Genomic DNA, 22,967 nt, shown 5'->3' on the forward strand with positions numbered 1-22,967 from the left:
CATAAGCCAATCTAATAAATCCTTTCATAATATGTATTTATGCTATTGCTTCTGTTCCTTAAGAGGATTAAAACAGCTACATTTTGCATATTGGGCAAGTCCCTGTACTTTTTCTAAGTCTGTTTTCTCCTCTATAAAAATTGAGCTGCATTTCCATAGAGTTATTTCAAGAATTAAATAAGGTGATATCTTACTCACTACAATGTTATGAGCACCAAGCACAATTTTCCTGTCACAAAACACATGTTCATTCAATTCTTCCTGCATGAATGAATGCAGGTTAAGGCTTACCTAGTACCATGCCTGATACATAGTAAGCACCAAATATATGGTAGCTGTGTTATTACAGACCATTGCTGTGAACCCAACGCATCGTACAGCTCAGCTTACAAATGCTGCCTAACATTTTAATCACTCTTGCTGCCACTAGAGAAGCAACTTAAGCACACAGAGCAAATGGTGCATTGGATACTGACTGACTGAGCATTAAGATGGTTTCCAGAATGAGTGTTCCTCCCTGATTCAGTCTCCCCATGGCAAGCATTTCAGTTCTTGTTGCTGAAAAGACTCCAAGTTCATTCCATTGTTATCCCCCTGGAGAGCCCCAACTCACAACATTAGTTCCCGAAAGTTCAACCAGCCTGGCCGACTTCTGTCTGACACCAGCAGCTTGGTTTGGAGGGCAGGGCAGTCGGCACTAATGGCATCCACCTGTGGAGCTAGGGAGTCACTGGTAACAATGGACTTGGCCCTGGACGCCTGCAGACGGTACTTGAGGTCCTTCTCCGTCAGCTGAGTGACACCTGGGATCATGACGACACCTGTATCACACAGAAGGGGGAAGTTGGCTTAGATGTACAAGAGGATCTTACTGCACAGACGGGAGAAGAAAATGGCTGGAGAGAGTTGAGATGCCTGAGCTGAAAGAGGGAGCCATAATGATAAGAAAATCTGAAAAATCCATATGCAGCCTTTACAGATGGTAAGAACTTTACATGCATTCTTATATCTACTTCTTACAACCATGGGAAATGACTGCTACCATGACAGCCACTTCACAGACTTAGACCTTTATGCTGTAACTAAAAATTGAATGCCCTCTCCAAACGCACACAGCTCATAAGCAGTAAAGCTGAATCATGGAAACAAGAGGAGCTAAATTTGAGTCTGTTATCTTTATTGTATTATTTGCCTGAATAATTTCATAGTTCAATGGCTTCCACATTTTTCAAACAGTCACAGTGAATCCTTATACTCAGTAAACACAACAATTCATTGTAGCACAGGAGGTAAAACAGATAGGATTCCAAGACCCCTAAATTATTTCAACTAAAGCTTTTCTAAGAGTAGCTGATTTTATCTCTCAAGCAGAAAGATGAAGAGGCAGAACTCTGGGGAAAATTTTAATAGATACTTGAAAACCTTCAAATATCTTCAAATTCAAGTTTTAGGTATTCCATTGAACCCAATATTGTCAGTTCATAGAGAAGAAATGAACTTTAAAAAAGAATCAACCATTCTGCTACATGTGAAGGCAGGGCACAGAAATAGTTAGTTCCACTAGACATGAAATCCAGTTCCTGTTCCTTCTGCCCTTGCTCTTGTCTCCCCAACTCTTGCAGCATTGAAACCCCAGTGTGAACACTTGGAGAAGAATGGTGTACTTCTTTATTCTACCTCTTTGTTTTCATTACACCCAGTGAAACTCTGTTGTTTATCATGCTTTCAGTGCCGTGTTAAAGCCTGAGGTCCAGGAAAATGGCAGACAGCCAGAGCCAGCGAGAGAACTAAGTATGCACTGTTGTCTAACAAATGTTATGAGATGAATGTGAGGATGCAAGGTTGTAATGGCATTAGTTTTGATATCTTCCAAAATGTTGGAGAGGATGTCATATTTGACATAGTAACTTAAGAGTCTTATATATATGTGTGTGTTTATGCCTGATTATTATAAGGTACACATATGTGTATATATGTGTGTGTGTGTAGGTCAAAGGACAACCCTGAGTGTTATTCCTCAGGAACACCATCCATTTCTTTTGAGACAGGATCTCTTATTGACCTGAAACTTGCCAAGTAGTTTAGACTAGTTAACCAGAGAGTCTTGGGGATCCTCCTGTCTCCACCTTCCCAGAGTGGGGATTATAAGTGTGTGCCACCATGCTCAACGTTTTTTAAATGTGGGTTTTGGGGATTAAACTCAGACCATTACATAGTAAGGCAACACTTTACTGACTAAGCTATTTCCTCAGACCTGGAGTGTTATAAGTTATTTTGTTTGGACATCAAAGAAATGGGTGAACTTGTAGAATAGCAGGAACTGGGAAAATTGGTAACAAAAATTAACAAAAACATCAAAGGGAGGTGATCATCATGCAAAGCTCTTACTTAACACAGCATACCACACAGCAGCTGCTCAAGAAAAATGGGGGGGGGGGTCTTTGCTGCCAGACCACTGCTATCATGGGTTGCACGCATGTTCCCAGTCAGCTCTGCCTCATGTCTACAGAGTCTGCACGTGGCTGAAGCTGACATCAGATGATGTGATTGAGCGGATTCACAAACTGGCCAAGAAAGGCCTGACTCCCTCGTGAATTGGTGTGATCCTGAGGGACTTACATGGATTTGCACAAGTACATTCTGTGGCCGGCAATAAAATCTTGTGAATCCTGAAGTCCAAAGAACTCTCTCCTGATCTTCCTGAGAAATTCTACCATTTAATTAAGAAATCAGTTCCTGTCTGTAAGCATCTTGAGAGGAACAGAAAGGATAAAGATGCTAAGTTCCATCGTATTTTGATAGAGAGCCATATTCACCAACTGGCTGGTTACTATAAGACCAGTGGGTCCTTCCCCCAGTTAGAAATATGAGTCCTCCACGGTCTCTGCCTTAGTGGCATAAGTTTGTCTTGTGTACTCCAGCAACAAAATCTCTTGAAATAATAGTAACTTAAAAAAAAAAAAACAGAAAGAGAAGTGAAGGGGTTTCTTACACTTTGGCCCTGATTAAGTGGCTATGCATTTATTATGCCATTTTCTGGTCGCTTCATGCAACCAAGTTTGTACTTGTTAGACAAAAGGGGAAGTAAACCACATGGCATTTATTTGACTCCCTTTACCAAGCCTTGTGGAAACTGAAAAGCTCTGGTAAGCCATGCTAGCCCTATCTGGAAGTCCCCAGGAACTATAAGCTCTGTGGTCACTGACCTGTGCGCATACAAGCCACACTGAGCAGCCACCACTCTGGGAGCCGTGGGAGCACCAGCATCATTCTGTCCCCAGGTTGCAGGTCGCACGCACCCACCAGGATATTAGCTGCCTTCCTGGACTGATGCCCCAGCTCTCCAAAGGTCCACTTGACCTCTGCTCCTGTGTCATTCACCCACCAGAATGCAGGATTTGTGGGCCGGTGCCCAGCCTAGACAGTGGTGAAGACAGGAAAAAAAATAGAAGAAGACATTTGTTGAGGATTAAAAAAAATTATGATTGTAGATGTTCTGAATGTAATGTCTCCAGCTGATGGCAACTGTTGAGCAGTGCCAGGCACAGGCTAAAGGTTTTAGGAGAATTGCCTGAGCTTCCAGGCACAGCTAAGGATCCCCAGTCTACAGGAGGCCACTCCCTCTCCAAACCTGGCACCTGAATTTAGGCTTTGCCCATAGCCCTGTGACCTTTGGATAGTTGCCTAGGAAACTCCTTATCAGCCAGCAGACTTCACACAGTCCTGAGACCCTAGATCACCTGCCCCTGCCCCCGCCATTGCCTACATGCTAGAATGAATGTCCCCATATGCTAATTAGGCATCAGAAATGAACTTGGCATGTCCAATCCCCTTAGGGTCCTCCCCTCACTCTCAGATGCTTATAAACCTAATTTCCCTGACAATAAACTGAGAGAGCTATTCACTGAAACTCCTCCTCAAAGTCTTACATTCACATGCTCACCCACCCGGGTTGCCTGGGTGCCTTTGGGGGGCTCCAAGGCCGGCCCCCAGAGCAAGAACCCAGGAATCCACAGGCAACTTGGGAATTAACACCTCCTGGAGGCAGTATATTGTTGGGGTGGGCTTATGGGTGTTATAATCAGTTTCCTCTTTCCAGTGTTTGGCACACTTTCCTGTTATGGTTGTCCATCTGTTGTTGGCCAGGAGGTGATGTCCACCCTCTACTCATGCCATCATTTTCCCCTGCCACCATGGAGCTTCTCCTCAAGTCTTTAAGCCAAAATAACCTTTTTTTTTCCCCCACAAGCTGCTCTTGGTTGTGTGATTTCTGCCAGCAATGCCAACCTGACTGCAAGGAATGTTGGTACCAAGGACTGGTGTCATTTGCCGCTAGACACCTGACTGTGTGGCTTTGGCCTTTTGGAGCTTATTTTCAAGAGGAATGTGGGATGTGAAACCTTGGCCTAGGAGATGTCTTGCAATGCTGTAAGTACAGCTTGATGGACTATTCTGGTCAGATTTGAAAGACCTGAATGCCATAAGAACTAAGGACTGTGAAATTTGGCTTATGAGGGTGAGTAAGAGCTTTGCCTGGACTGGTCTAGAAGCAGCTTGTGTGAGAATGCTATGTGCTCATGCCCTGAGAACTTATATAGGGTTGCTTTGCATAGAAATGGACTTGTGTGAGCAGAGGATATGGCACAGAAATGAAATATTTGGGCTGAAACTTCTGCCCATTCAGCTGTAATTATATGAGAGATCACAACCTTTGAGATTGAGTCAGCTGAACTGCAGTGGGTCAACAGGAAGAATGTAGACTATTTTGAAGGGGCCTAAATGCTGAAGGAGTGTCCTGTTCTTTAAAATCTGCTTTATTTCCCCCTGGATTAACAAAGTGGCACCTTACCTGGTATTATGGAATACAAGAAATGCAGGAAAGAGAGGGTCATTGAGTTTGTGGTTTGGAAATGGCCATGGGCAGTGAGAAGCAGGACTGCCTGCATGAAGACCCAATGGAGTCATGATGATGGATTATGGGTTGCAGTGGAGACCCAGTGGAGATGCCAGGACTACAAGATGGCTGCTGAAGAGAGCTGCTGGCCCTGAATGAAGTTTTCCAGGACTTTGAGTTGCTTAGCTGGAGGGCTCAAATTGGAACTCCAAAGTCTTGCCAGTTGTTAGAAATATTGGACTTGGAGGCTTGTCATTGATGAGAATTGTTGGGCATGGAGCTTTGATGTTTGCCATGTTTAAATCTTGTATTGGTTGAATATTTCTTTGCTATGCCCAATCCCATTGTTTACATTGTGAATGTTTATTCTGTGCCATTATGGGTTTTGGGGGGGTATTTTTGGTATTATGGCTCAGTTAAAAGACCTTGGATTATGAGGATGTTTGAACATTATTGAGATTGATCAAAATTATGGGGGCTTTTAAAGTTGGATGAATTGTATTTTATACCATGCATGGTTATCAGTTTATGGGGGCCAGGAGTGTATTGTGGTGGTTTGATTCAAGTGTCCCCCATAAACTTAGGTGTTCTGAATGTTAGATTTCCAGTTGATGGAGATTTGGGAACTAATGCCTCCTGGAGGCAGTGTATTGTTGGGGGTGGGCTTATGGACAGTTTCCCCTTGCCAGTGTTTGGTGCACTCTCTTGCTCCTGTTGTCCACCTAATGTTGTCCAGGGGGTGATGTCCACCCTCTGCTCATGCCATCGTTTTCTTCTGCTATCATGTAGCTCTCTTGGTTGGGTGATTTCTGCCAGCAATGAGAACCTGACTGCAACAGATAGTTACTACATTTAATATGGTCATAGAGTCCAAAAACAAAGATAATGGGCTATAGGTATGGCTTAGTTAGTAAAGTACTTGCCTAACATGCATAAAGCCCTGGATTCCACCCCTAGCATGGGATAACCCAGGTGTGATGGCAATTCCAGCACTTGGGAGGTGGAATCAGGAGAATCAGAAGTTCAAGGTAGTTATTAGCTAGGTAGTAAGTTTGAGGCCAGCCTTGGCTACATGAGACCCTGTTTCATAAAACCAGTTAACTAGCCAACCAACCAACAAAAAACAGAAATCAAGAAGAAAAGGAAGGAAGTATTTTAAAACTTGCTCTTTACTTGTGCCTCAAATGAGTAACCAGTTTTACTAGTTGTTTGCATATTATTTCAATGTTTTTTGGCAAACATAAGTATGTATTCCCATACCAATTTTTCCTTGCATGTGTATGTGTGCAAATACACATATGAATGTGGTGGTCTGAGATCAATAATAGATATCTTTCTCAGCTGCTCACCTTCTTTATTGAGACAAAGCCTCCCACTGAACCTGGAGCTCACTGATTCTGCTAGGCTAGCTAGCCAGAAAGCCCTAGAGCTTCTTCCTCTTTGCCTCCTCAGTACTGGGATTATAGGTGTTGTCATGCTGAGGCTGGGTATCTGAACACAGGTCATCATGCGTGTGCAGCACTTTAACCACTGAGCCATCTCTTCTACCCTCCATACCAACTTTGTAATGCAAAAGGGCTCTGGTCCAGGCTGACATGGAATTCACTATGTAGTCTCAGGGAGGCCTCAATCTCATGGCAATTCTCCTACCTCTGTCTCCTGAGTGCTGGGATTAAAGGCATGCACCACCATGCCTGGCTATTCCCTTTTAAAATAGAAATATTATTCATATACTGTAAAAGTCATTGTGGAAAAGCACACACAGTTCATTAGTTTGTTTAATTTTAGTGTATTCTACAAAGTTATGCAAGCATTAGCAATGTTTGATTCCCAAACATTTGCATTATCCTAAAAAGAAATAGTACAAAAATTACTAACTCTACTTTAGCCCTAATTTCTTGCTTTCTCAAAAGCTCAAGGTTTCTTCAAATTTTCTCTAAGCATGTACTGACCCTGGTGATGTATACAGTAATAATTGTCAATGTTACTTCTTTATTTCATTTTTGTTTATTTTTATTTATTTATTTGAGAGTGACAGAGAAAAAAAGAGGGGGAGAGAGAGAGAGAAAGAAAGAGAGAGAGAGAGAGAGAGAGAGAGGGAGAGGGAGAGGGAGAGAATGGGCATTCCAGGGCCTTCAGCCACTGGAAACAAACAAACAAAAAAAAAAAAAAAAAAAAAAAAAACAAAAAACCTCCAGACACTAAATGCCGTCATAACAAAGACAGAGAAATCCCAAATCAATAACCTAACCATCCACCTAAAGGCAATAGAAATCAAGAAAAATCCAACCCAAAATCTCCAGAAGGAATTAAATAATTAAGATCAGAGCAGAAATTAATGAATTGGAAACTAAGAAAACTGACAAAACAAAGAGCTGGTTCTTTGAAAAAAATAAACAAGATTGACAAACCCCTGCCCAATTTGATCAAACAAACAAAAAAAGAGATGCTTCAAATTAACAAAATTTGAAATGAAAAAGGAGAGATCACAATGGACAAAAGTGAAATTGGGAAAATCATCAGGATTTATTTCAAAAGCCTCTACTCCACAAAACTGGATGACATGGAAGAAATGGATAAATTCCTGGACACATATCATTTTATCAAAGCTAAACTCAGAGCAGATTAATCTCCTAAACAAACCTATCACATTCATTGAGATTGAAAAAGTAATAAAAAAAACTTCCCAAGAAAGAAGACCCCAGCATCACATAGCTTCTCAGCTGAATTCTATCAAACCTTCATGGAAGAGCTCAAACCAATCTTTCTCAAACTATGCCACACAATTGGAGAACAGGGAAAGCTCTCCAACTCCTTCTATGAAGCTAGTATCACCCTAATTCCAAAACCAGGCAGGGATGCCACAAGAAAACTACCAGCCTATTTCCCTGATGAACTTAGATGCAAAGATCCTGAACCATTTCCTCGCAAATTGAATGCAACAACACATCAAAAGCATTATCCACCTTGACCAAGTGGGATTTATCCCAGGAACACAAGGGTGGTTCAACATACGGAAATCTGTCAATGTAATACACCACATAAACAAGGTTAAGCAAAAAAAAAAAAAAAAAAAAAAAAGTCAAAAAACAAAAAACCATGTGATCATTTCAATAGATGCAGAAAAGGCCTTTGACAAGATACAACATCACTTCATGATCAAAACATTGGAGAGAATTGGCATGGTTGGTTCATATCTTACCATAATAAAGGCAATATGCAAAGCTCCTAAGGCCCAAATAATACTTATTGGAGAGAGACTGGAGGAATTCCCATTGAGTTCAGGAATAAGACAGGGCTGTCCACTCTCATCTCTGCTCTTCAATATAGTACTGGAAGTCCTAGCTCAAACAATAAGAAAGGAGAGAGAAATAAAAGTGAAATAATTTCAAAAGGAAGAAGTTAAGTTAGCTCTATTTGCTGATGACATGATTGTATATTTAAGAGACTAGAGAGACTCCATCACAAAACTCTTGAAGGTGGTTAACTCCTATAGAAAAGAAGCAGGATACAAAATCAGTGTACAAAATCAGTAGCCTGTGTAAATGCAAATGAAAGAGATAAGGCACATGGTCCCATTTTCAATAGCAACAACAACAACAAAATACCTTGGAATAATGTTAACCAAGGAAGTTAAGAACATAAAAACACTAAAAAAAGAAATTGAAGAGGACTTGAGTAAATGGGAAGACCTCCCATGGTCCTGGATAGGCAGAATTAACATAGTATGGATGGCAATATACAGATTTAATGCAATTCCAATTAAAATCCTAATGTTGTTCTTCACAGAGATAGAAAAAAAAGATCTCAAATTTCATATGGAAAGGCAGAAAGCCTTGTATATCCAAGCATATCTTCAGCAAAAGAAATACCTCTGGAGGCATCACCATACCTGATCTAAAGCTCTATTACAAAGGCATAATAATAAAAACAGCATGGTACTGGCATAAAAACAGGAGTATAGACCAATGGAATACAATTGAGGACCCAGACTTTGGGTCAAGCAACTACAACTACTTGATATTTGACAAAGCCTCTAACAATATAGGCTAGAGAAAAGACAGCATCTTCAACAAATGGTGCTGAACAAACTGGATAACCATATGCAGAAAATAGAAACTTGATCCACACACATCTCACCATGCACAATACTCAAGTCCAAATGGAACCAAGACCTCAATATAAGACCAGAAACTCAAATACTACTTGAAGAAAATATAGGAAGAACTTTCCATGACATAGGAATGGAAAAAGGCTTCCTGACAAAACCCCAGTAACTTATGATATTATAGTCACTCAACCAATGGGATCACATGAAGCTGAAGAGTTTCTTTACAGACAAGCATACAATAAGCAAAGCCAATAGATTACCCACAGAATGGGAGAAAATATTTGCTGATTATCCAACTGACAGAGGCCTAATCTCTAGAATCTACAAAGAACTCAAAAACCAATAAAAAGTCAAACAAGCCACTCACAAAATGGAGCAAAGGGTTGGACAGGCAGTTCACAGAGGAAGAAATATAAATGGTAAACACAAACCTAAGAAAATGTTCATCATCCCTAATCATCAGGGAAATGCAAATTGAAACAACTATGAGATTCTACCTTATCCCAGTAAGGATAGCAAACATCAAAAAATCAAATGAAAATAAATGCTGGTGAGGATGTGGAGAAATAGGAATGCTCATCCACTGTTGGAGGGAATATAAGATGGTACAACCACTTTGGAAAGCAATATGGAGACTCCTGAAAAAGCTGACTATAGAATTACCAACAGACCCAGTTATTCCCTTACTGGGCATATACCCTAAAACCTTTAAACCACAGTCCAGAGAGGTTTGCTCAACCATGTTTATAGCAGCTCAGTTTGTAATAGCTAAAAGCTGGAATCAACCCAGATATCCATCACTAGAAGAATGGATAACTAAGACGTGGTATATCTACACAATGGATTTCTACACAGCAGTAAGAAATAATGATACAATGAAATTTGAGGAAAAATGGTTGAACCTGAAACAGATCATTCTCAGTGAACTTACCCAATCACAGAAAGATAATCGCTGCATAGTCTCACTCATCTACAGCACCTAACCTGAATCTACCCAAGATGCCGACATACCCAGCAAGCATCTCAAGGACCAGACAATAGGGTTGGTGGGGAGTAAGGGGAGGGTGAAGGAGGAGGTGGAAGACACAAATCTAAACCCAAACCATAATGGTACCATAAAATCCTACATCTTAAATGGCAGATAAATGGTTGAACCTTCACCAGGCCCTTAGAGAGAACACCTGAGTCACAAGGCACTGTAGAGGTTATGATGAAGACTGACCTTAATCTTCTACAGCTTCTCTCTCTCTCTTCTCTCTATATTAGTTATCTTTTTCTTCCTTCGCTTAGTGGGTACTGACCTGCTACTCCCAGTACCAGCAGGTGGCTATCAACCACAATGAGCTTTTGATTAGAGACATCCACAAGGTTTTCTAAAAGAAAGACAGATTTCTGTCAGAGTACTTGATGACCCACCAAATGTTAGTGGTAAGACCCTACTGCTGAAGACACCATATGTGGTAGACATGTAATATGGAATGACATGGCTGGAAGCTGGAAGAGAGTGAGTCCATAGACAGCGCATCTAGTGCCAAAAGGTGCCACATGGGCGAGTGGGGGTAAATGACCAATATCTGTTGAAGCAACTCATGGTCTAACCTACTTAGTAGCAAATAACCTGTTGTGATGCTCACACAAGTGTAATAATAGCACACAGCCATGAGTGGGAAACCAACTGCTCTTGATTAGGCTAACTGATCCCTTCAGTTGAATGGGTCCCATAGCTGGAGCTGGGAAACAAGTCAGAACCACATCCAAACATGAACCACCACTCTCCATTATCAAGCTACCACCAATCGTGGACTATAAGAAGGCCTACACCTATTAAATTCTCTATAAAAAATAAACACCATTTGTCTGGTGCTAACTTTACTCTCTGTTGGAGAATCTACTTCTCTTTTTCTGGTAGATACATATCCTAAGGAGAGAACCACCCCATCGTACCTTAAAAGGGCCCCAGCTGAAACTTAGAATAATTGGCAAAACAAGCAAGTGTGCTGCTTTCTTGGTGAGTCAGGTACCAGCACAAGGGTGAAGGAGATCAACACAGACAACAATCAACTCCTACCAAATTGTATATCCAGAGACACAGAGGCTCCCAACACCTCATCACTGAAGGAGACAAAAAATGAACCCAACATGGCTCAGGGAAATTTTGCGGAAGAGGGGCCGGAAAGAATATCAAAGCCACTCATTGGGTCATTATATGCAGAGACATTTCTCCTACTCATTACTGTGGGCTAAATCCACAATGCATGACCCATATACCTCAACAAGGAAAGGCCAAGGGAAGGGGGTAGGACATGGATGAACCGAACAATGGTACCAACCTGACTGTATTCACTGAGTACAAAACTAATTAATAAAAAATAAAGTAATTAAAAATTTTAAAAAATTAAACCTTCAAAAAGTAAAATAAAATGCCACTGGACTTGCTATACTGTCTGGGATTCACCTGGTTGATTCCTTGAATAAATATTCCCTGTCTTGCCAAGATCTCTGGTTAGTTTGCAGAGTACTGAGAAAAAAATGGGTTCATAGTTTGTCTAAGGTATTTGCTTTCCTTGTTATTGTTGCTTTTGTTAGCACAGAACTTTTTTTTTATAAATTTTTATTTATTTATTTGACAGCAACAGATACAGAGAGAAAGACAGATAGAGGGAGAGAGAGAGAATGGGCACGCCAGGGCTTCCAGCCTCTGCAAACGAACTCCAGACGCGTGCACCCCCTTGTGCATCTGGCTAACGTGGGACCTGGGGAACCAAGCCTCGAACCAGGGTCCTTAGGCTTCACAGGCAAGCGCTTAACCACTAAGCCATCTCTCCAGCCCAGCACAGAACTTTTTAAAGTCCTTTGTTTACCATTTTACTGAGTTACTCTATTATTATTATTATTATTATTAAGAATGCTTTATAGTTCAAAGTTGAAAGTGTGGGGGGGGGAGGAAGGGAATTAACATGGGATTTTTTTTATAATCATGGTAAATTCTAATAAAAAAAAATTTAAAAAATCAATTAAAGAAAAAAAAAACCAAAACTAACTAACTAAATAAATAAAGGCTGGAGAGAATGCTTTATAGGCCAGGCATGATGGCAAACATTTTAATTCCAGCACTCAGTTAAGATCCCTAGCACTCATGTCAAAAGTTGGGTGCAGGGGCTGGGGAGATTGCCTAGTGGTTAAAGCATTTGCCTGTGAAGCCAAAGGACCAAGGTTTGACTTCTAGGACCCACATAAGCAAGATGTCCAAGGTGGCACATGTGTCTGGACTTCATTTGCAGTGGCTGAAGGCCTTGGTGTACCCATTCTCTCTCCCTCTCTCAAATAAATACATAAATAAATAAATAAATAAATAAATAAAATTAATTAAAACATATTTAAAAATATATTCTAAAAATCTGAGGCTGGGTGTGGTAGCACACTCCTTTAATCCCTCGGAAGACAGAGGCAGGAGGGTCACTATGAGTTCAAGGCCACCCTGAGACTGCATAGTGAATTCCAGGTCAACCTGGGCTAGAGTGAGACCCTATCTTGAAAAAATAAATTAATTAATTTACAAAAAGGTCAGTGAAGTGATATTCACCTGTAGTACCAGAGCTGGGGACTCTGAGTGGCATATGCTATGATTCCCATAAGACTCAGATAGCTCAGGGCACTTGCCCAGTTCATATTTCAAGTATATTGAAGAAACATCCTCTATGATTACAAAGCCTGCTTGTGAGTCTCATTCACTCCCACACAATCTTCACCAGTTTCCCTACCCACTAGCAGTGTAATATCGCTACATCTACTAGCAGTGTACTATCAGTATGTCTAGTAACAGTGCAACATCACTGTACTCACTAGCAGTGTATTGCCACTACATCTATTACATCTATTAGCAGTGTACTATTGCTGCATCTAGTAGCAGTGTGCTATGTTATATCCATTAACAGGAGAATCAATCTTATCTTTTCCTCTAAAAGGTTGTACAAAAGTAAGACAAATGAACCCAGACATGGAGGCTCATGCCTATAAAACTAGCAGTAGGGACGCTGAGGCAAAAGTTCTATCCTGAGTTCAAAGCCAGCTTGGGCATAATAGAGTTTCAGGACAGCCTGGGTTACAGAGTGAGATCTTATCTAACCTAAATCTACATCTTCTCACCCTCCCCCACCCCCTCTCCTCCCTCTCTCTCTCCTCTCTAACTCTTGAATATTATTTATGTTTTTCCTCAATTTCTTAGTGGGCACTGACCTGTAACCCCCACTTCCAGCTTGGGGCTACCGTCCACAATGAGCTTTTGATCAGAGAAACCTACAAGGTTTCCCAAAAACAATGACAGACTTCTGTCAGAGTACTTGATGACCCACCAAAGGCCAGTGGTAAGACCCTATTGCTGAAGACTCCATATGCAGCTGACACGTAAAATGGAATGGCATGGCTGGAAGCCAGGAGAGAGTCAGTCCCCAGACAGCGTGTCTAGTGCCAGAAGGTGCTACATGGGCGACTGGGGTAAATGACCAATATCTGTCCAAGCAACTCATTGTCTAATGTAATTAGCAACAAATAACCTGATGTGATGCCCACACAAGTGCAATAGTGGCACACAGCCATGGTGGGGAACCAACTGCTCTTGATTTGGCTAACTGATCCCCTCAGTGGTATGAGACCCATAGCTGGAGCTGGGAAACAAGTCAGAACCATACCCAAACATAAACCCACTCACCAATATCAAGCTACCATCAATCATGGGCTACAAGAGGGCCTACACCTATCAAACTCTCTATCAAAAAAGTAATTCTTATCTCAATTTTCCGGGTGCTAACTTACTCTCTGCTGGAGAATTTGCTTCTCTTTTTCAGATAGATGCAGATCCTAAGGAGAGAGCTGCCCCAACATACTTCAAAAGGGGCCTGACTGAAACTAAGGACAATTGGCGAAACAAGCAAGGGTGATGTTTTCCTGATGAACCGGATACCAGCACAAAGGGGAAGGAGACCAACGCAGAGAAAAATCAACTCCTACCAAATCAGAGAGCCAGAGCCTCAGAGGCCCCCAACACCTCAGCACTGAAGCAGACCAAAAATGAACCCAACATGGCTCAGGGAAATTTTGCGGAAGAGGGGGCGGAAAGAATGTCAGAGTCACATGGTAGGTCATGATATGCAGAGACATTTATTGTACCAATAGCTGTGGGCTAACTCCACAATGCACGACCCATTTACATCAACAAGGAGGGTCCAATGGGAGGGAGTAGATCATGGATGAGCCTAAACAATGGTACCAAACTGCCTGTATTTGCTGAAAAGAAAACTAATAAATTAAATTAAAAAAAAACAAAACAAAATTAACACACATAAATTTCTTTGGAATAAAAATTTTCATTTATTTATTAACAACTAAATGTTAGAATCATGTTAATATTGCATAAATATAGGACTACAAGAGACACAGAACAGGCACATATAGAAGGGAAAATAAAGAAGGAATTATATTCAGATAGATACAAAATGAAATTAGGCTTTTCTTATTCAATAATCATTTAAGTATACACTCTGATCTCCTTTTATTTAGGAAGGAAGAGAAATGTGAGAGGTGGAGTGCCAACAAGAAAACCTCCTTCACTTAGTCAGATAGATTGGAAGGAATCAAGAGGGGTCATGGCTAACTTGTGGTGGGGTTTGCCCTCAGGACTGAGAGACACCTTACGGCAAGTGCAAGGTGTTTATGGCTCATAGCACTTGGTACGAATCCCCCCTACCCACACTAAGTCTAAAAGCTCAGTTTGAGTTTTTGGACTTGCAAAGTTCCCAGGTCAGAATGTCCAAATGTATCTATCTCAGCATATTGATACTTTTTGCAGTGGCTGAGGGCAGCCTCAGACACTAGAAGCTACAGGAGACAGAATGGGCCTCACCTTCTCCAGCTGACTCCACACATCCAGCACATCATGGGCAAAGTTGAAGTACTCAGGCACTGGCTGTCTCCCAAGGCTTATGGCTTCCCAGGTGGCCACAGCCTGATGGACAGGTGGAGGTGGTAGTTGTCCATGAGCTGTGCACACACCCCGGAAGCTTTTCAGAGCCTGGAGGATCAGGCCTCTCAGCCGTGGCCTCATGTTACTGGCCTCTTCCCTGTCGCCAGAGAGAAAAGACTGTAGTATTCCATTCTAGGTTTTGAGGTTGGAGAGAAGCCTATAGTCATCTCTGAGGGTGACACCATCTCATACTTGACTTATGTCAATTCTACTGTGATCTTGGTCACTTCTCACCTCTGAATCTGAAGTCCATTCCTTCCACCTCTCTTTACCTCAGGTCACCTTACATTCAGAGTCCACTCACAAAATTGAGTCCTCCACATCATGGGAGAGGGGGAAGAAAGATTGTAAGAGCGTCAGAATGGGTGGGAATATCTTGAGACATCATTTTTTCCCCATCCCTGCAAAGACTGACTAAGGCCTTTTGGTCCCCACAATAAATACCAATAACCTCACCAAAGATCCTCTGCAGAATTGGGATAGGGGAGATGGAGTCTATATGTGCAACCTTTTATAAAAAATACAATAAAATCTAATTTGACTGGAGGCCTGCTCCATGGGAGGTAATACATCCCTGATACTGAAAACCTACAACAGGGTAGTCATGAGCCCTAGGGGTATAACATCTACTTATGTTTGGCTAAATGTATATACTCTGCTTACCAAATTTTCCAGTAAGTACTTCTCTTAATGTTCATTCCATATATTAATGCTACTCTCACTTTTGGTTAGAGAACCTTCTCTTTTCAAGTGGCAGTGACCTTGGGATGACTCAGAAGGCACCATGGTGCTGAGAAGAAGTGGCAGAGGAGTGCTCAGCACTGAAGTATCTCTATCACACCTTCCAAGGCTCAGGGTCCATTGTGGAAGAGGTGGTGGAAAGAATGCAAGAGCCACAGGAAGGGTAGGACTACTTACAATGTGCTCCTCCAAACACAAAATGGCCTGTATATCCATGACCTCACAGTGCCTGACAATACCTACACAAGACCATCATAATAGGAGGAAAAGATGATGCCATCAAAATAAAGGAGATACTGATTGAGAGGGGGAGGGGATATGATGTAGAGTTTCAAAGGAGAAAGAGTGGGGAGAGAGGGAATTACAGTGGGATATTGTTTACAATCATGAAAGTTGTCAATAAAAAAATTAAAAAATCAATAAATTAAAAAATAAGTCCTCTGAAGGGAATCCATTAATTTCATTTATTTTTGTTGCATAAAGTCTTAATATTGTTAATTATTATTATTATTATTACTATTGGTTTTGGTTTTTTGAGGTAGGATTTCACTCTAGCCCAGGCTGACCTGGAATTCACTATGTATTCTCAGGGTGACCCTGAACTCACAGTAGTCCTCCTACCTTCTGCCTCCCAAGTGCTGGGATTAAAGGCGTGCACCACCACACCTGGCTTAACTGTTAATTTTAAAATATTCATGTCATTATACATATAAATTTATGAGACACTGATATTTCAGCTCACAAATACACTGGGCAATGATCAGATCAGAGTAGTCAGCAAGCCTATCACATCATGACTCATCATTTAACTGTATTGGAAACATGCTATTACCTCTAATAACCTTTGGACAACCTTTAATTAGCCTGACAGAGCTGAGAAATTATCCCACAGCACTGTCCAGTATAAATAAAATATGATCCATAAAACATATAAAACTTAATTTTCTAGTACTTCCGTGAAGGAAAGTAAAAAGCATGAAACATCGCTTCTAATAAAGCATTTTTCTTAACCAAGCATATGAACAATATTATCTTTCCAACATAGAATCCCTATGAGAAGAAACCATGAAAGAGGTACTTGGAACTTTTTTTACTAAGTCTGCAAAATGTGATGGGTATATCACCCACAAACACATGTCACGATGGATAGTGCTCAGAAGCCATAGGTGGGTGGCAGTGTGGTGCTCCACAGTGCTGTGTTAGTGTCTTTCTGCTCAAAATCCTGAGAGTGGGTGACAGGAACCTCAGTCCCCATCTGCGTACATTAGCAGGAGCTCAGAGGTAGCCTGTGCATATTAAAGTCTTAGAAGCAGTGTCTGAGGGTTGCCCCTAGTTTCAATCTCTCTAGCCAAGTTCTTCCTGGTGATAATAACAATAGAATAAGACAATCAAATGTTTCATGACAAGAAAATTCCTTTCCAAACTTCTATTTACCAAAGGCTTACTATATAGAGAGCACTTTGAAAGCAGCAACTCAATGTCTCCAATGTTATTTTCTCCATTCTGCAAATAAGGACAGGAAAGTTTAGAGGGGGAAATTAACTTAAAACTCTAATTTTACAGAAAAGTCTATGCTAAGATTCTATGGTGGCTACCAACTCTGAGCCTAGAGCTTCAGAGCACTAATCTACCATCTCTCTCAAGTGAGCACATGCTTTTTTCCTTGGCCTCCCACACTTCACTGGCAGCTAATCACTACAGTACACAGATTTCCTTTCATTATTTCTCAAGGCCATTTTCCACCATGCCAATCGTTGACTTGGTCATTAAAGACTTCAGGGCAGATAAACCCTGTCATTGAAAGATTTCCTGCTCACGTACCTTGCTTTAAAATCCGTGGCATGCAAAAACCATCTATGTTCTGCTTCGGCTGAAGGGCTGAAGTGAAAGTTTGTTTCTCTGTTTCCTGGTGAATGTAAGATGCTGACTTAGGCTCCCACAGGGAACTCTGTCCCCGAGCACAGCCAAGGAGGACTGGGCCAGAAGCCAATAGGCGGGTACATGGCTTCAACTTTCAACGGGTTAGAACAATCTGAACCAGTAAGAGTGGCTCCCTGCCAGTATCTCCTAGGCTCACAGTGACAAGCGTAAAATTAAACCCCAACTGGATGACTGCTTTCCCAGAACCATGAGTGTGTTCCGTGGATTTCAGGTAATCAGCCTGAAAAGAGAATGACAACTTCATTCAGACTCAACAAAAAGGATTTAATAGTGACAATATATCAGACCATGTCTGTTTACTGCTCAAAACCCCTCACTGCATAAAGATAGAAAGTAAAGGGATGGGAAGATTGCTCAGTAGGTAAAAATACTTGCCACACTAGCATGAGGACCTGAGTTCAGATCTCCAGTTCTCTCTCTTTTTTTTTTTAATTTTTAATTTATTTATTTGAGAGTGACAGACACAGAGAGAAAGACAGATAGAGGGAGAGAGAGAATGGGCGCGCCAGGGCCTCCAGCCTCTGCAAACGAACTCCAGACGCGTGCGCCCCCATGTGCATCTGGCTAACGTGGGACCTGGGGAACCGAGCCTCGAACCGGGGTCCTTAGGCTTCACAGGCAAGCGCTTAACCACTAAGCCATCTCTCCAGCCCTCCAGTTCTCTCTTAAATGTTGAGTAGCTATCGTGGCTTGCCTATAATCCCAGCGCTGGAGAGGTAGAGACAGGTGGATTCCAGGGTGTGCTAGCTTGATTGTTTAGACAAATGGTGAGTTCTGGGTTCAGTGAGAGACCCTGTCTCAAAAATATAAGGGTGGAAACACCTCATGTCAACCTCTGGCCCTCACATATATGTACTTACACATACATGCACTTGCACACACGTTTTTAAGCTCTCACCCACAGAGATGTATACATACACAATAGCATACCATGCACACACATACAAAAACAAAAAAGCACAAAAAAGAAGTAATAATAAGTAATTATTATAATAAGTAATTTTTCTGGAGTGAGGAACAAAAGTAGGGAGTTATGGGCAAGGTCATAAGGATCTGTTGAGGCAATAAAATGGTTCTGCATTTGGATGGATTCATGGCAGGACAGCTCTGTGAATTTGTAAAAATAATAACAAGAATTATACAGAACCTGTATAAAATTGTGAAAATAGATAAAAAGCTTCCTATATCTACATTTCTCTTGGGTCAAAGCCAAAGTTGTGACACCATCTTTTCTTTTCTCCTTTCACTTTCTAGCTCATTCCCCTTCAGCCACACTGATCTCCTTATTTGTTCTCTGAGGTTCTTCTATATAGTGGGATGCTGGGAACTCTTTGTCTGAGACAACAGCAGAAAAAAAAAAAAAAGTCCTGACTTGTAGTATCTGCAATGACTGAAGGACAGCTTCATGCTTAAGGTTTGAGGCTGCCTTCAAAGCTCCCACAGGGGAACGTTCATCCCTGGCTTCCCTTTGCAAGCCAACTCCAACACACATGGATTTCTGCTTCCACAGAGCTGCTGTCCCTGCTCAAATTGTTCGTTTTTACATGGTCCTCTACCTTACCTATCAAAGTCTCACTGGGTATGCCACAGAACTTCCTAAGACTGGAACATTCTCCCTTTGGGCTTTTCCCCTCAGCATTGCTCACATCTGACAGTGCATGTGTTTGGTGTGTTCTCTGGATCCCTTCCTCCATACATATGCACTAGAACATAGATTCCATAAGGGTGTAGACTTTGGCTCTTCTGGGGCTGCGGAGGTGGCTCAGTGGGTAAGAGCACTTGCCATGCAACCATGAGGGCCTGAAACAACCTGAGTGTGATCTCAGGGCCAGTCCTATGGAGAGCAGAGATTGAACAATCACTGGGGCTCCCTGGTCAGCCAATCTGACTAAAATGGCAGCTTCAGGTTCAATGAGAGACTCTCTCTGAAGGAAATGACATGAAAGATGAACGAGGATGTCCAATGTTTCCCTCTGCTTTCCACACACATGCATATGCATCTGCACACACATGTGCATACACACACATGCACACACACATACCTCACACCACACATATTATACATACATGCCAAAGACACATATATCTTATGCACTTTCCAGGTCTCTGTGCTTAGACCAGTACTGTCCACATCGGGAGAGTACCGTAAATATTGGTTGAGTCCACAAATAGTAAAAACTCTTATTTATTCAACATGTTTTCTTTTTTATTATGATTAACAGCACATTTAATATGGATACAACATGTGTTGTTACCCTCTTTTCACTCATCCTTGCCCCCATTCCACTGGGGACCCTCCTCAGTGGGGGTTCAGGTATGCCCTATGGGCTTGTGATTTATGTGTTGTGGGAACAGTAGTCAGTTATTTTGTGGGAAGGGAATGCCTGTGGGCATGGTGTCTCAACCTGTGGCTCTTAACAATCTTTCTGAGCCTCTTCCTCAAAATTTCCTGAGTCATGGTGGGTGAGTTTTAAGTCTGCTTCAGTGATTAGCACTTAGGAGCCCCTAGATCTCTACAATAAGAAAAAAAAAGTAAGATAAAATAAAAATAAATAAAAAACACCCTTTGTACCTAAAATATTGGAAATGTTGAAACATTTTTTATCTGCCAGATATGTGCTAAAATGTTCTATGAGTAACAAATACAAACTCATTTCTGATATTCTGAGTGCAAAGGGTATATGTATTTTGAGGGTGTTTTTATTTTTTTTGTTTGTTTTGTTTTTTCGAGGTAGAGTCTCACTCTAGTTCAGGCTTTCCTGGAATTCATTCTGTAGTCTCAGGGTGGCCTTGAAATCAAGGCGATCCTCCTACTTCTGCCTCCCAAGTGCTGGGATTAAAGGCATGTGCCACCACTCCCAGCTTGAGGGTTTTTTGTTGTTGTTGTTGTTGCTTTCTTTCTCTAGTCAAACCTAAACTTGTGAAGTTCCCAATACCAGAACACAGGCATCTCAGATTCATTTTGTCTCAGAGCATCTTTCTACCACTAGAACTGATGGATGAGGGTTTGTATACACAGGAAACTCATGAATCATGGCAACCTCATGTCTGTCATTGTGTCCTGTTCCCCTGTAACTCAGTCTCATTTCCTAGCTGCATCAGCCTGGCCCATTTCCATATGGGCAGCTTCTCTCCTTCCTCATCAGGCACATGGACCAGTGTTCAAGCATTCTGTTCCCAATATCCTTAGCCCCACCAGTGCTAGACAAGAGTTGGAAAAGCAGCTGAAAAGCTTCAAACTCTGACAATAAATAGTGATATATGATCAATAGGAACAGCCAACAAATATTTAATGATGAGTAATTACATATGCTAAGCAAAGGAAGTTACATGCAACTTAGAAGAAAGGGAAGGGAAGTAGAATGAGGGGAAGAGAAGGGGATGGACTGGGAGAGAATGGAAGAGGCAGAGGGAGGAGAGTGGGAGGAAAGGGAAAGAAATGGAAAAAAGAAGAGAGGAGAGAAGAGGAAAAGAGAAGAGATAAAAAGGCAGCGGGAAAGATGGGAGAGGGTGATTGTTGCCTCTGGATACTCAGCTATTTATTTTACACATATGTTTGTTTAACCTTTTCCACACCTAATAAATTACATACCATTGAATAACAGGAAATAATATCTCAGAAAGAGTAAATGACAAGCTTAGGGTTATACTGAATGGTGGGACTCAAACTCCAATTCATAGGCAACCTAGCACCCTGAAGTCAGTCGCCCTTCAGGCCCCCACCTACATAAACTCTGGTGCTCATGGCAAGTGATCTGAGCAGGGACTGCTAGGAAAGACCTTTCTTACTCAACAATGCTCCATTATTCTTCTCCCTCCCACGCTGTGCCCCCACCCTCCCAGAACTCAGAACACTGTAGCTGAGGCAGCTGTGGCTCACAGTGCTGAAGAAGTCACTCCATTTCTCACTCTGAGTTGCTTCAGAACACCCATCTGTAGACAAGTCTAGCTTCATCACAAGGGGAAGCCAGAAGCCTACTTCTCAGGCCACCACATCCCTCCTGAAGTGCCACAGAGACCCAGAGTGGCCCCATATCCCTGAGAGCAACCCAGCTTTTGGCAGGTATGAGTATGGGGGACATGACCACTCTGATCGACAGACCCTACCTGAATGCGTTTCTTCTGCTGTATCATACTTGCAATATGGCCACATGAAGAACCAGTGTAAGGGCTTTACAAAAGTGATGCCCAGCCTAACACTGCCACAACCTCTTAAATCAGAACCTACTGGGTTTGGACTTAAGTATCAGCATTTGAAATACTCCCTAAAGATAGTCTGAAGTATAGTTTGTTGGAAAAACACTAGAATGGACTACAAGTCTTATTGTGGGAATTAAACTCATTCATTTATTCATCCATCAACTACTCACTGACTCCAAATCAGGTCCAGGCACCATCCTAGGAGGTGGGGAAACAGTTAGGAACAATGATATTCATCTGTACTTAAAGGTTTAAAAACCCAGGGAAGGTGGTGTATGTCCATAATCTCAAGAGACTGAGGGAGGAGGATCATGAGTTCAGGTCTAGCCAGGACTCTATAGTGAGTCAGCCTCAGCCACTTAGACTATCTTTAAAAAGAAAGTTAAAAACAAGGTACAAAAGAGCCCTCCAAAATGAAATATGAAGCAAGTACTGGTAACATTCCGAGCAGAGGTGGGTGAGGCCATGTGCACTCAGAAAGGCCCTTTGGATGAGCCAGTGTTTGAGCTGGAGTAGCCTTTGGTGTCCATGTATAATTGCTCAGTGGGTGCTGCTGGGCAGGGACCTGACTGATCAGAATTGCTGGAAGAGGCAAGATAAACATGCAGTAAGCAGAGATAAAGGCCCTCAGGCAGGGCGAGGGATGGGGGAGAGATGAAGGTGAGAGAATGTAAGGACAAGACCCAGAGCCAGTGGACCTGATAGACCTGTACAAGGCTTGGATGGTGTGAGCTGGCAGGACACTGGAATCTTCCAGTGAGAAGCTATTTGTCTAATGCATGTTTAAAATGGAGATCTCTAAGGCTACCTAATGCTGTCCAGGCACAAGTAGAAACAGTGAGGGAGCATCGAGGAATCCCACCATGGTCTGAGTAAGAAGCAGTTCCCCTGTGGCTGGGACATGGGGGATCGGTGACATGCCGGTGGACACAACTCTACTTGCTCTACACACTGCTGGCTCGCAATATACCCCTGCGTGTGAGCTATTCTCACTAGTGACGGTCCCCATCTCTGTCTCTTTCTGCTGCACTTATAATTAGTAGGACTGAGTAGTACTCAGA

The 22,967-nt window shown here is 41.9% G+C and overlaps 1 protein-coding gene and 1 pseudogene across 3 annotated transcripts in view; one reads left to right on the plus strand and one right to left on the minus strand.

Annotated features, from left to right (window-relative positions):
• The window catches only part of Acsm5 (acyl-CoA synthetase medium chain family member 5), a 35,317-nt gene extending 17,597 nt beyond the window's left edge, over positions 1 to 17,720 (minus strand). For 2 of the 3 annotated variants that reach the window (XM_045143641.1, XR_006635756.1), the window contains exons 1-5: positions 17,587 to 17,670; positions 17,211 to 17,268; positions 14,905 to 15,121; positions 3,207 to 3,417; positions 614 to 821 (exon numbers count right to left, since the gene is read on the minus strand). In XM_045143641.1, the coding sequence (XP_044999576.1) occupies positions 614 to 821; positions 3,207 to 3,417; positions 14,905 to 15,105 (620 nt within the window). In that variant the 5' untranslated portion in view covers positions 15,106 to 15,121; positions 17,211 to 17,268; positions 17,587 to 17,670. Of the gene's footprint in view, positions 1 to 613; positions 822 to 3,206; positions 3,418 to 14,904; positions 15,122 to 17,210; positions 17,269 to 17,586 lie in introns of all 3 variants that reach the window. The other variant, XM_004665442.2, reaches the window with a different exon arrangement.
• On the plus strand, positions 1,025 to 2,901 carry LOC123458545 (annotated as a pseudogene).
• Positions 17,721 to 22,967: the final 5,247 nt, after the last annotated feature.

Source organism: Jaculus jaculus, chromosome 2 (genome assembly GCF_020740685.1).
Source record: "Jaculus jaculus isolate mJacJac1 chromosome 2, mJacJac1.mat.Y.cur, whole genome shotgun sequence".
NCBI classification, from domain to species: Eukaryota; Metazoa; Chordata; class Mammalia; order Rodentia; family Dipodidae; genus Jaculus; species Jaculus jaculus.